This window comes from Andrographis paniculata, unplaced genomic scaffold (assembly GCF_009805555.1).
Source record: "Andrographis paniculata isolate CXL003 unplaced genomic scaffold, ASM980555v1 Contig22END, whole genome shotgun sequence".
NCBI lineage: Eukaryota > Viridiplantae > Streptophyta > Magnoliopsida > Lamiales > Acanthaceae > Andrographis > Andrographis paniculata.
The window spans coordinates 4,893,451-4,908,460 of NW_026137513.1; the positions used below are offsets into that span (position 1 = coordinate 4,893,451).

At 32.5% G+C, this 15,010-nt stretch overlaps 2 protein-coding genes across 2 annotated transcripts; one reads left to right on the forward strand and one right to left on the reverse strand.

Moving 5' to 3' along the window:
* Window positions 1-497: 497 nt before the first annotated feature.
* LOC127245560 (protein NEGATIVE REGULATOR OF RESISTANCE-like) lies at window positions 498-1,282 on the reverse strand. Its single transcript, XM_051266534.1, has one exon. It carries the CDS (start codon window positions 1,178-1,180, stop codon window positions 809-811), a length of 372 nt encoding a protein of 123 aa, XP_051122491.1. The 5' UTR covers window positions 1,181-1,282; the 3' UTR covers window positions 498-808.
* A 6,713-nt stretch (window positions 1,283-7,995) lies between these two features.
* LOC127245630 (ethylene-responsive transcription factor CRF2-like) lies at window positions 7,996-10,240 on the forward strand. Its single transcript, XM_051266625.1, has 3 exons — window positions 7,996-8,176; window positions 8,289-8,511; window positions 8,666-10,240. Exon 3 carries the CDS (start codon window positions 8,930-8,932, stop codon window positions 9,989-9,991), a length of 1,062 nt encoding a protein of 353 aa, XP_051122582.1. The 5' UTR covers window positions 7,996-8,176; window positions 8,289-8,511; window positions 8,666-8,929; the 3' UTR covers window positions 9,992-10,240.
* Window positions 10,241-15,010: the final 4,770 nt, after the last annotated feature.

Consider the following 15,010-nt stretch of genomic DNA (forward strand, 5'->3'; position numbering starts at 1 on the left):
CTCACATAATACAGTAATCATCTGCCGTGTTGGCTTTGGTGTTGGTGTTGGGTTGAGTGAAGGCCTTAATCAACAGGCAGTAGTAGTAATTCAGACACAGAGTATATCCATCCATCATCTTAATCATTTAAAATTGCCTAAAAAGCAGGCAAGAATAATTAAAGGAAGAACTATCCATGCCCTTACCCCACCCAGTAGCAATGCCATGCCATCATATCAATTCAAGCAAATTCAAATACAAGCAACTCCTCCCATGAACCCCTCAAAATCACCTTTTTAATTCTCTTCTTTTTAGGCCAACACTTTCTCATGCAAAAACTACATTAGCTTACAATTTTCAACTACTTCCCAACTGCTTGCTTGTGTTTTCATCCTTGTCTTTATTTTTCCTTTTTCCATTTGTTTATTCGAAAAAGAAACATATTGTTTTAAAGAAATATATATATATATATATTTTATTTGTTTAAAGTGTGCAGGCAAAAAGAAAAATGAATGAAGAAATCAAATTCAGATTCATATTCTTCGTCCCGGATCGGATCGGAGCCAAACCAAGAAAGAGTAGAATCGAGTAGTATCGACTGATCTTGATTTGTGCCGTTATGTATGTCCATCGGATCTTACCAGCACTACACGTGCATGTTTCTAATATAAAAAGGCTGTCTAAACAGAGCCATGTTGAGTACTCCATATGAGCCGAGCCGAGCCGAGCCGGTTCCAGAAATGATACTCCACTCCACTCCACTATGATGGATCCGGTTTCTCACAATTAATTAGTCAATATTATTATTATATAAAATAAATAAATTAATTAACTAGAATCCGAAACATCAGAAGAAGTAAGATCCGAGTTAAGATCCAAACCCGCCGCCGCATTCGGAGCATCCATCTTCTTCTTCTTCTTCGGCTCGTCTTCTGATCCCTTAACGCCTTCGAAATCTTCCCGTCTGAATGCCGGCGTCCAAACGGACTTCTCCGGCGCCGCCACAGCGCCGCGCTCCTGGAAATACTTAACAGCCACATGAATTCTCTTCAGTATTGCAAAGAATTCATCCACCTCTTCATCCCCCGGCGGCGCCGCTCCTTCTTCGTTCCGCCCGGCAGCGGCAGCAGGCTTCCCCCTCTTGGCGCTGCTGTAATCATCTCCCTCGCCATCTTCGTGCTTTCTCTTCTCCTCGTCCATGAATTAAATTAATTAAAATGGTCGATGAATAGATAGATTGATGGATACGTATGAATAGAAGAGAAGAGGTAGAGCCGAGGTAGCTGGGAAGAAACAGCTAACATCGTCATCCAGATTTAAAGGAAAGGATATACTACTTGAGAACAAGACGCGAATGAATTCAATGATGAAATTAAGGTGACGTCATAGGGGTGATGTGGGAAGATGACGACATATCATTGAAATATCCTTCAGTTCCAACCAAGGTTAATTAAATTGACTGGCTCGCCACAAAGTTCTCGTGGGGTGGGGTGGGGTGGGGTGGGGTGGGACTGGGGGGTATCAAATGGTACAGTTGACTCGGATCAGTTGAATAATCAATTTTGGGTCAGATCATCAAAGCTACGTGGCTGCCTTATCGTTATAGGTGGGGAGGGTGGTCGTCGTAAGATTTTGGATCATAAACATCATCAAATCACGTGGTGTTTGTCTGTTGGTTTTAAAATTTTGAATCGTAAATTTTGATTTTAAATAATTATTTTTATAATATAAATATATACTGTATTAATTATAATAATTTAAATATAAAATTAATTTGTAATATTATATTACTATAAACAGATTAATTTGATATTATTTAATAGAAAAATTTAATGATTGAATTAAAAATCCATAAACAAACATAAATCGTAAATCTTTGTGGACTTTAGATTACAATTGGAAGCAATTAAAAGAAAAAATATAATTTTATATTTTTAAGTTTGCATATTTTAAATCATTATTGATTTTCTTTATATATATATATATCATTTATATTTAAGATATATAATTGAAATATAAAGAGAAAATTATTAAAATGATTTCCTCCTATACTTATGCAATATAAAGAACTATAATAGCAAACTATTATTTATTAGAGTAGTGATAAAATTGTAGATTGATAAAGGTTTTATAAATTTAAATAAACAAGTAAATAAAAGTGTCGGATGGAGGGTGTATTACTGAAATGTTTCCTATGAACATAACCTTTGAAGCAAAAGAAAGAATGTAGTGTTATAGTTTAGTGGATATGAGAGTTCATTTAAATTTAAATCTTATTACACTAACTCCGTCAGGAAAGGGTCATTAGATTTAGGATTTAAATTAACTCGGCTGGCTACTCTTACACACATTAGAATATAATACTTATTTTTTATTTGCAAGGGCAAAATCTAAACAAAGAATATATTGTTCCCCTGGAGATTCTCTATTTTATTTATTCAGTTATTATAATAATTTTGATACAAACAATGAGCATTTAATCTTTTTTGTTTGAGGTATTAAAGTAATGGCAGAATATCAGCCATCTTTGTTTATTTAAAACAAAACTTAGGCATGTGCCAAGACTAAGACACCAATGCTTAATTTATTTTAGCGCATTATTAACCTTTTCAGTTCACACGAATCACACAAATATTACTATTAAAAGCCACCATTAATGTATAATCCCACTAGCAATATTCATCATATGACTATATATTTTTGTTTTTATTTTGTCCATTTAGCTTTGAACTAATCGCCTAAGCAACAGCAACACTCCTTTTCTTTTATTTGTGAAAGTGTATTTTCGTTTTTATTATTGTTATAGATTTTTATTTAAAATAAATATTATTGAAAAATAAAAGTAATATTGCAATGTGTTTTCTCCCCCAAATACATTATTCATTCTATTTTTTTTTCTCTAAAAAATATCAAATCAAACACCTACTTTTTATTTTTTATATTATAATAAAAATCAATTTTACATTCAAAGTATCATATCAGCACTTATTTATATAACATTGTACAATTATTCAAATACAAAATTTTTACTGTTAAAATCCCAACTTAAAATCCAAACACCCAAACAAACACACCCATTATAAATTTTCGTTTTATTGTATGCGTTCTAATACATTTCTTTTGCTTTCTTAAATTTTCTTCTAGCTTGCGTAATAAAGTCAATGTCTGTCCATCGATCACTGTATTTGCATTTGATCGGGCACGTGTAACCGTACTGCAGAAACGCCTGTGACAAATGTAATTTTCAAACTTCTTACGTCAGCCTCATGACGTCATTACGCTGACATATCATTGCACAGGACAGGATACATATATACATTAATTATATAAATATTCTTTTCCGTTCGAAGGACCCGACAAGGCAGACACCGATCTTAATCTTCACGCCATATAAATTAAGGGTGTGTTTGTTTGGGGGTTTGGATTTTGGATTGGGATTTGAATATTAAAAATTTTGAATTTGAATAGTTATATGATGTGATATAAATAGGGTTTGATGTAATGTTTTGAATGTAAAATTGATTTTTAGTATAATATAAAAAATGAAAAATGGGTATTTGATGTGATGTTTTTGGGGGAAAAAAATTGCATGAATAGTAGAAATCCTTCAAAATCCTTCAAACAAACACACCCTAAAAGACAATTTTGAGGTGTGTTTATTTTTATTTTATTTTAAAAAATTTTAATTTAAAATTGATATTAAAATAATATTTGGTAAAGAATCATTTTATTTGAAAATACTAAGGGTGTGTTTGTTTGAGGGATTGGATTTTTTTTTTTTACTATTCATCCAATTTTTTTCCACTAAAAACATCAAATCAAACACCTATTTTTCATTTTTTATATTATACTAAAAATTAATTTTACATTCAAAACATCACATCAACACCTATTTATATCACATCATACAACTATTCAAATTCAAAATTTTTACTATTCAAATCCCAACTCAAAATCAAAACTTCCAAACAAACACACCCTAAGTGGAAAACTCATACTCTATCTATTTTCAATATAATCATTTATTTTTTTATATAAATTTTAAAATATCAGGATTATATTAATAATAATACAATAGAATAGAAGAATGAAAAAAATCATATCTAGCTCTAAACTCATTTTATTTTTAATAGAAATTTTGTATATTGCGTAAGGTATATATATATATATATATATATTATTTAAGTGAAAAGTATACATATAATGATTAAAAAACAAGCGAAGAAATCGAAAGTAAACATATTAAAAATAATTAAATAGATACATTGAGGTCACATCGGAAATAAACTATTATCAATTTTGTCAGTTTTCATGGATTGTATTTGCAAATTTGAATTTATTTAAATAATATTTAATATAATACTTGTTTTTTAAAATATATGTCTTTTTAAAAAAGAATAATAACAATTTTAAAAGAAAGAAATGGCCATAGAACCGACGAGAGAAATAATTTTGGGGCTGGGCTGGGTCTTCGCCCTACCTTATTACGTGTATTAAATTATATTGAATTGGGTCACGTTTTCTGTAGTTCAAATAGATATATATATTCTAACATGGGTTGAATTTTAGAGTTTGACTACGTATGCCCAAATTTGTAGTAGATGAGAGTTCGGTAATTATCTATGCTTAGATCTCCACGTTTTCTTTTTATTTAAATAGAATAGATGTTGTTAACTACTATAGTATTCTAGAGTTATTTGATGATCAACATTATTGGGAAGTGTCAAGACTAGGAAAAACTATTAATATATTGCAAACCAAGTCCGACGGAAAAGTCACACTAGTGAACCATACGTGGCAGGTGAACTTGAAGTGTCGGGGGTTTGAATCTGTCTTTGTTTTTCAACTATGAAAACTTGGGTTATGAATGGACTAATAGCACCTTTGAGAAGTAAAACTTTTTATTGAGCTGTGATGCTGATAGAGTATTTACATTTTAACTAAATATGCTATGGGATCTAAAGTGTTATATACGTATATACATAACAAAAAAAAAAAAATTATATATACATATATATATATATAATTACAAATAATCAGGAATATTAATTTACACTCCTATATACTTCTTTCGTTCCATATAATTTGTCTCTATTTTCTATTTTTGTCTTTTTCACATAACCTGTGTTTTTTTATTTTGAAAATATAATTGTACATTTTAATTATATTTTAAATTTTATAATTTTTCAATTTTAATTAAATTATTTGCTTATTTTAATCTTAATATCTAATTATTTTTACTAATAGATTTCCTAATTACCTACTAATTATAATTTACCTAAATTCTCGTACAGTAATAAGCCCAAAATATCCGAGACGGACGGAATATAAAAGAAAAGACGGAGCCAAGTGGCCTCCAAAAGAGAACAAAGGCCCAAGACAGAGCAAAAACTTTGAATGGGCCGGCCCACCACGTAAAAAGCAAAGAATAAGACCATATTTATGTTGGACGAACTTTCACTTTCTTATCCTAAAATTAATTTCCAAAATTTCGGTTGGGTATTGTTTTTATATATTTAGCCCTTCTTCTACTAATTCGCTTTCAGATTTCTTTTCACATAGATTTCTAACCATTTTATTTTTATGTTGGTTATGGAAAATGTGAATCATAATTAATTATTATTTATATATACATTTTCTAATTAATTTTTATTTGGCAGGTGAAATTATATATGAATTCCCCATTCCAAGCTGATTTATTCAGAAACCTACTTTTGACTTGGCTGGTTATGGACAAGAAGTAGGCAATTCATCTTATAGATTGGATCCAAGTCAAGTCAAGTCGAGTCAAGACATTGATATATATATATTTGATTCGGGTGGGGTGGACCCATTTACGCATGGATTAAGAATGAACTGGAATTGTATTATAAGCTGCATCAGGACACATACAGTGTCTGTCGTCCGACCATTCTTATTTTTAGTGCTCGTCGGTCTCAGCTGCAGGTGCATATCTCATCTCATATATAAATGTCTGAATTCACGTTGCAGCAACTTCTTGCTCCCTATTGTCTGAAAGTTTTTGTTTTTGTTTTTTTTTCTTATAATCAATCCTTAAGGTTTATAAGGTATCCTATGCATGCTTCAATTCAATATCCTCGATCGATTGGCAGTTACATTGTTTACATCTTCAGTATCCAGCAATGCTATAGTCATCGCATGAAGGTTGCATCTGACAGTCAGTCTCAACCTCCTTGCCAATTTTAGTTGGCTGTGTCCGTCCTTAATTTTACCTTTTAATAATAATAAATAATGATGAAAACCTGTATGGGCTAAAGGGTATATCAGTAAATATGCCGGGAGTGGGGGCCATGTTAAGTTGATTTTGGCGCGAATGGCGCCCGTGGGGTGCCAATTTGGCGGGAGACGAAGCAAGTTGGCCGACTCCACTCCGTAACGGAACACACTACGCTATATCTATATGCATATGCATCCAATATATGTTCATGCCCGTACACTGGACTTGATATTTTCTTGTCTGCTCTATAACACATATAACTTAATTTGGTGTATTTTAACCAACTCTCGACTTAAATCGAAGAAATTCAAGTTACTACGCGTTAACTTGTTAAAAAATTTCATGTCGACCATTCCATCCCCACTTGTGTAATAAAAATACACCAATGCGGTAATAAATATTTTGTCGCAATTAAATAGCATTAAGTGTCTATTTTATTATTTTATCAACCGTGGCTTTAACTTTGACCGAATCGCTATAAAAGAAAGATTATTACTACTACTATACAACGAATGGGACATACAGAGGGACGATCACGTGACAGAGCAGTGGAAGCATTAATAGGGGTACGATCACGTGAGTGGCGTGGTGCACGAGACGGGGAGGCCATGCCACCCGCATACTCTATTTGTTCTTATGCAGATCGGGTGTTGCGAGGAGCACTGTAGTTATGCTGCTCCGCCGCTGGATGCAAAGAAATGAACTCATGCAGCCGTTGGATTGAATAGATGTAGAGGATGTATGTTTGGCAATTTTTTTTTTTTTTTTTAAAGAGTTCTTAATTTATTGCGCAATTTTTAATTATTTTATTAGTCAAATAAATAATTTAAATATTTGATTAATTAATTTTTAAAATAATTTGTTATATTAAAAAAACTAATTCTTAAAAAATTATATAAACGTTTCAATTTTATTTTTTTTCATTTTAACGTTTTTTAATTTCTTTTTTTATTATTGTATTGCAATGGTTATTAATTATTGTAATATATTTTATTTGTAAAATATATCAATTTAAAAAAAATATATAAATACTACTCCTTTCGTCCCAGATACCATGTCCACGTTGCAGTTTTGTCCATCCCGCATACCATGTCACTTTCCTTTTTTGAAAAATGATTACAATCTCATTTTAAATTTTTAAATTTTATTTTTTTAAATTTTAATTAAAATAATTAATTATTTTAATCTTAATTTATAATTATTTATATTATAGATAATTATTTTCATTAATACATTTTTAATTATCTATTAATTACATCCTCATAAGATACTACCGTAGTGTAGCATACCACATCTGAGACGGAGGGAGTATCTTTTACCGTAATTTTATTTATAAATAATTAATGCCAAATAATTATTTTATCCGTACTTTTTTTTTTTTTTTTTTTTTTTTGGCCAAAGACAGGCTCACGTGATGTGCGCATGCGAACGATTACATTATTTTTGGGCGCTTTATTATCATATTGTGCTGTCAGGTATACAGTGTAATCTATAATATGTTTACGCCCACGGTGCGTTTAATTTAGTAACGTTATCATTTTCACTCGTAAACCCTAATAAATAATTTCATGAAAACAAGTATAGTTTCCTGTAACGTGATGTAGCCAGCGTTGTCCATTCTTCTCCCTTAGCCGAGTCTAAGAATGACAAGACACTATTTTTATTTTGTATTCGCAGTTGGTCAAATTAATTGCAGTGCTGGTGTGAAATAAAAGAAAAAGGACTTTTTTTTTTTCCTTAAGCCCACCTTTTGCCCTCTATATTTACATATGCCGGTGCTCACTCTCCACTGTTCTTTATCAAATACTGCTACTATCTTTCATGCCAGTGGACTAGTAATAGGAGGGAGGGTAAAGTGGTCTCCATCAACGCCTGTATCTTTGTCATATTAGAAACTTGCAGGGAATCATAGCCATTAATTTCTAATCCCCTTTCTTCATCCTTTGGGGAGGAGGAAGGTGAGTGTAGTTGAGTGTTGATGGGCGGATAGAAAAGAGTTATCTTTATGCTCTATAAATAGTTGGCTTTGATTCGTCTTTGATTTTCTTTTTTGGGTGCTCGTTATCTCAGGGACTCATTCATAGGTCAAGAAGGGGGCTGCCTGCAATAAGGGTTTTGGAGGGAGAGATTTTATGTCGGCAGTCTTCCCTCTTGCTCTTGTGTTTAAGGCTCCGTTTAAGCTTTGTTTCACACCTCACTCTGCTCACTGTATGCAAAAGTTCCTCTGCCGTGCATCCGAGCAGAGCAGCCCCTCTTTTCTCTCAACTGTTTCGATGCGTTTGAGGCCACAGAGGTAGATTTTTATTAAGTTTTTTCTTTTCCTTGTTAAAACCCATACATATTCCGTAGTATTAAATCTATTTGTATATTCCGTAGTTATGTTAGGTTTTGTTGGTAATTTGAGACCTTTCATCGTCTGATCTGTAGCTTGTAATGGTTTGCTGCAGGACTTGGTCTGGAGTCGTGTGTTTTGACGGCTACCACATAAACTGGGTATTCAATCTCTTCTTGTTCCTGAGAAGTAACTGGTTCCATTCGAAGCTTTGATTTAGGGCCTTTGTTAGTCAATGAAGCGAAAGGAGAGGTCTTTCTAGTTTACACATAGAGAAGTATTTGATTTTTGCCCATTTTCTTGCCTTTATTTCGACATCAATTTTGTGAGGGGGTTCTTGCTTCGGGGTTTTGAAGTTGTTATAACCAAGAACTTAAATATGCCAAAACCCCGAAGGCCAATTTCTTTTACTAATGAAGCTTTGAACCGAAGGACGAAGATTAAACCTGAACCCACTAAACCCATGAGAAAAATCCGAATTTTTTGTAATGACCCTGATGCTACCGATTCATCTGATGATGATGGCGTCGGTAAGGTGAAGTCCAAGCGCTTTGTCCGTGAACTTTGTTACCCCGTCGTGGATAACGGTTGTCTGTCGCAAACCTCTGAATCTGAAAGTTCTGTTGAGGATCTCACCTGCAAGAAAAGCTCTACGAAGAAAAGGGTTCATTTGCAGCTTACTACTACCAAGCCGTGCGCTGCTACAGAGAAACTCAGAGGTGTCCGCCAGCGCAAATGGGGGAAATGGGCGGCTGAAATTCGAGACCCTCTTCAGCAGAAGAGGGTTTGGTTGGGTACCTACAGTTCTGCAGAGGAGGCATCAAGAGCTTATGAAAAAAAGCGTCTTGAATTCGAGGCATTGGTTAACAGCAGCTCGGAATCTCTCTCGAAAAAGGACTCCAATGTTGTGAACTATGCATCTGTCTGCTCTCCGTCACCTTCTAAGCCCGTAGACATTCTGATTCCCAAGAATGATGGCTCTGAGGATTCAGTTGGAAGTGGTGCTTCCTTCTGGCATACATCTTCATCATCACAGCTTGAGTTGGATTCACTGAACTCTGCAGCTGACAAACAATCCAGAGAAGAAGCATGTGATAGCAAGCCTGTCGAGAAGAAATCTAATGTTATATCTAGAAGTGAGGAGGTGTTGGCGCTGCCACAGATCGGAGAAGATTTGGACTTGGATATGGATCTTCATTCATTGATCTTCGACTTGGAAGATGGATGTGTTTCACCCATGGCTGACCTTTTGGATGCATTTGATGATCTTCCCATTGATGGATTTCATGTTGGTGATGGTCAGTCCTGTCTTCTGCTAGATTTTGATGACCTTGATTTCGACGACGAAATCCTACCTTGGATGGATATTGATAAGCCCAGTTTAATGAAGGAGTCCCAATCTCTGGTGAGGGGTGCATCACTTAATGTTGCATGCACTTAAGTTTTGCAGTTTTGAAGAGTGTTCGTGTATGGACTGAAAAACTCAGTTCTGAGGTTTTAAGTTGTCATCAAGTTTTGATTTGTTATGTTTTTCAAGAGAGTAATTAGGGATGCTTTATGTAATGTCTGAAGAGCTCTATGGGTTTTTGTGTGCTATTAGAGCCGTCCATAGAGCTTTCTTCAAGCTGAGTGTTCTAAAGTTGCTTCAGAGTGTTACTCTGGATTTTGGTCCAAGGAAACTTGTTAACTCTATTTATGTTCATTATAGCTTATAATTTAGTTTTGATTCCTTGCAAGATCTGAGTATGGTAAATCGAAGATGCTTGTTTATGGATTTTGTGGGTGGGATTGAAAGTTACATATCCATAAGATATATATATATATATATATATATAACCTAAAAGTTTCCATTGCTTGTTCTCCAATTTCCGTTGAAGTTTTTGTCAAGTTGCCATCTTATTCTAATGCAAGTACTTTTCACAAGACTATTTAGGCTGCTGGGTAGTGCAGACCATTGACTTTTATGATGAGGTATGCAATGATGATTTGCCTTCAAGAAAATTCCCTCCTTGCATACTGACCTGCCCTTGCCCTTCGTCATTATGTAGAAGAGGGAACAAAACAATCTTATACTGAAAGTTGGATGTCTTGAAAGAGTGAAGATTTTCACCACATACACATAGCCAGCCAGCCAACCAAGGATGCACTTTCTAATTGATTATAGTCTCTTCACTGTTCTGACCATGTGAGATCTAACCACCACATAATTGAAGGGTTCTGGAAGAAAATTCAATTGTAAAGCAGAAAATGAAGAATAATGGCCATAGTGGGCTATGACACCACCTGCCCACTCATGCTTTGATGACTCACCTTTTTTAAGTTGGCGTAATTTACTGATTTGAGTAATTTCTGGGTGACGAGTATATAATAATAATAATAATAATAATAGTAATAATGTGATCGGTCTTGGTTGGGAGTAACAAATTCTTGATCTAGATTTTGGGAGGGATCTAATTAATGTGCAATGGACTCTTATGGATGGAGTTGTAATACATGATTTTCGAATACAGGATCAAAATTAGGCAGGCCCAAATAGGCAAGACTGAAATTCCCAAGGCCCAAATAGTATTTAAATAAACTAATCCAGTCGATACCACTTACTCTAGTCTAGGCAGGCCCAGGGCATTGTTGGACAGCGAAATAGGTATCGAATTCAAACCTGACTTGACCGGTACTAGTTAGACCATCCGCAATGGACATACCCGTTTTTGGGTATCTCAACTACTTTTTCTTCTCCTCGTTACATTCTCTTCTTCACGTCACATTTTTTCTCTGCCACGTTGTCAGCGGAGATACTCCATTCTATTTTATATTTACAACAAAAATATTCATCATAATTTTTTAATAAATTTTTATTTTTATATTATATATATATTATTTTTTAATTATAGTTTTAATTTGTATAATTAATTATTTATTTAATTATTATACTATATTATATTATATTATTATTTGTCAATATTTTAATTTATTAAAAAATTATTTATTTAATATTTGTATTTATATATATTAAATTTCAAATTGATAAAATATATTAATATTGGTATCATTTTATAGAATATAAAATATTATGAATTATAAAAATACTACAAAATTTAAATATAAAAATAAAATATATATAATATATAATATATATACATATATATTTTCTAATGCCATGTGTCTCAATTTAATTGGGACACGTAGCAATAGAATTGCATCTTCCCTGCATAGATGTTGGAAAGCGGTGTTAATTTTTTTTTTTAAATGATAATGTGGTGTTGGGAAGCGATGCTGTTAATTTTTTAAATTTTTTTTTTAATGATGCATTCATTCAATTTGTGGCCCAAAAATAGCTATTTCTAACTGCCTGATTGGGATTTAGAAAACTACAGTAGTGGTCCTCTTCTAAATTATACAGTGACATTTTGGAACAATATCTCGACAAGGAAATTTATGGAACATGACTTGGTGATACTGGTAAGTTATACCTTATGTCGATCGATTTCGACTGCAAAAATATATTAGTTATTACCCCACCCCCTCCATCAATATTGGTTAAGTAAATTTATAGTATATGTACATGTCAATTGCATGTTTCCTTGAATCAACGACGCACATTTATTTAGGCGCAGTTATATATCAATACCCATTGATTTTTGCACGTTTTTTTAATTAACAAAAGAATAAAGTGCTTACGTTAGTTTCCCCAACATGCATGTATCAAATAATTCAAGTATATATATACATGTGCTTTTATTAATTTCCTTTGGTACGTGATTGAATATGTAAATTTATACTGTGGTTTCAACAACGCAGCTGTTAAGTATATTCTTGGTGTGAAATATATAAATAAATAAATAAATAGACTTCACTGCATGCATGTGCTTATCATAACATGACAGGATATATTACCATCAAATTGTACATTTGGAATTGGACCCATCTAAGTCGAGGATGGTGGTTAAAATAAAAAATGACGGTTCTCTGTTTTTTTTTTTGGTTAGGAAATTTTGAAATTTTATTTTTTGTTATTGGGAATTATAAAAATATTTGTTCTATTTTTTCTTTTTAATATTTTGTCAAATATAATTATATAGTTTTATCGGTGTATTATGAACGATGAATAGATATTGAAAGCAAACACACTTTTTGTACGTTTTAATTTTAGTGGTTGCTGTATATCCTTTTTCTTAATTGCACAATGGCTAATCCATTTATCAATTATATATATCAAACAAAGTTGACGTTGAACTATTATTGTTATTGTTATCTAATTTTTATGAAGTTAAGAAGCACTATCGATCTGTTATGTTTAGACCCTAATTTTTTTATTTAAAATTTAAATTTAGAGGCTTATGGTCAAAGTTCTTAATAATGGTCCTACTTCTCGGAATTTATGACAAATGATTGTGTTCGTTCATTGTTTTTGTTTCTTTGTTACGTCTTTTTCTGTTGTTTCTATGCAATAAATTAAACCAGTGTGTGTTATTTTTTTTTATCTTCCATGAATGTTTAACTAAATTTATTCTTTAATATTATATTATATGATACATATATATGCCTGCCTGTTCTTGAATTGAGTAGCAAATAAAAATGTGATGGTGTAGTTAAAAATGTTTCTAAATACTTTCTGAGGTCGACTTTTGATACATGTATACTGGTAGAGCCAACTTTGATGATTTTAATGTTGATATAACCATGAGAACAACTTCTTAAAGATTGGGGTCATGCCAGCAAGGATGAATTGAAAACCGTTGTACTACTTGATTCGAATACCAATTTAATTTATTTTGTATACGTATGTATTAATTGTGTCGAACATTGAAATGGACTTAATTAGAGTGCCTGTACTAACTACTGAGTGCTCTAGATAATTTCAATCAATTAAAATGCACATAGTAAATATAATCTTTTATTATTTATTTATTATGAACAATATTTAAATATTTTACTTATAAAGTAGTAGATTATAAGGGCAAATCAGTTTTATGCTGATTTTTTCGATCATCAATATATATAAATAGTCACATAGCACATATATGTTTATTTAACACTACACACATTTTGTTAAAATAAAAGTACATGTGCATGCACTTCCGAGTAGCGGTTGCGGGTTCCTACATCATAAAAAAAATAAAAATAAATAGTATATGTGCACGTTGTATTAGTATATTTTTTAGTCCGGAAATCAACTCTAATAAGTGTTGTATATGCTTGTCTTTCTATTATGTTAATACAGTTTGTGTTATATTTTTATATAGTAGGATATCTGACTCTATATATGTATGTGTTTGTGGAACTATGTTACGTGTTGTTAGTTACATATTATATTTGCATTATATTAATATAATTTATATGTTATTTATTTCTATATAATGTATTCTTTTTCAATATTGTGTTATATGCCTCGTGCCAATTCATGTACTGTATCTTTATTATCTTAATAAAACTCATGTATTTTTCATTTTTCTATTGCTTGTTGTTTATATTTATATTGTATAATGCAATATTGTGGTGAATTTTATATCTCAACACAATAATAACCGTCTTATAATTAATATATAGATGACTGTTGTATTCCGTAACATATAAAATTAATAAGATTGTAGCTAGGCAATGGCCAAATGAATGTCATTCTTGACTGCAATTATTGTGTATTAAAATTTGTAATATGTAATTTAGCACATTAGTAACAATATATGAAATTATAATAGATAATGTTGAATATTGTACCACATTGGTAAACATGTGTAACTCTCTTGCCTTACAAGGTGAAAGACTACTCTACATATGACCAATTGGTTTAAGGTTGAAAGCAGGAGTATCTGCACCATGATGTTCGTATTGGGTATTGATTGAATTTTCAAGATTATCATCTTAAAGAAGCAGTGTTGAATATTGTCTCACATTCCACACCTCTGAAACTGAATATGTCAATTATCCACACAGTGTATGCTAAAAAAAGATTCTCTCAACCATGTAATTAAGGAAGCACGAAACGTAACAATCTGATTAAAAAAACAAGTTGTAGGAATCATTTCTCTAATTAAGTTGGAGCTTGAACAACTTTTTCTTTCTCTCTCCACATCATATTATATATATATATATACGAGGCGGGCAACTTGCATGCCACCGAGTGTGATCAAACAGATTACGGATATGGCCCGACGCACTGCTCTTACCCTGTTACGACACCTTGCCTGCCCCTGCCCTGCACTGCACATACATACAATACATACATGCAGACATATATATACTTTGCCACTTTGTTTAATTAGTTATGGAAAAACGTATGGATGTAGATGCATATATAGTACAGCTGTGCCTGTCTCCCTGGGCACCCAACCTGCAACTCTGCGAGGCTAAGGCCAAGGGTAGTTGATGCTGACGATCATGGTAGTACAGTAATTACCTATTTAGCTGTAGGCACCCAACTTCCACTCAAAAGTCTTTTGGTATATATCATCGTTCTCTCTCC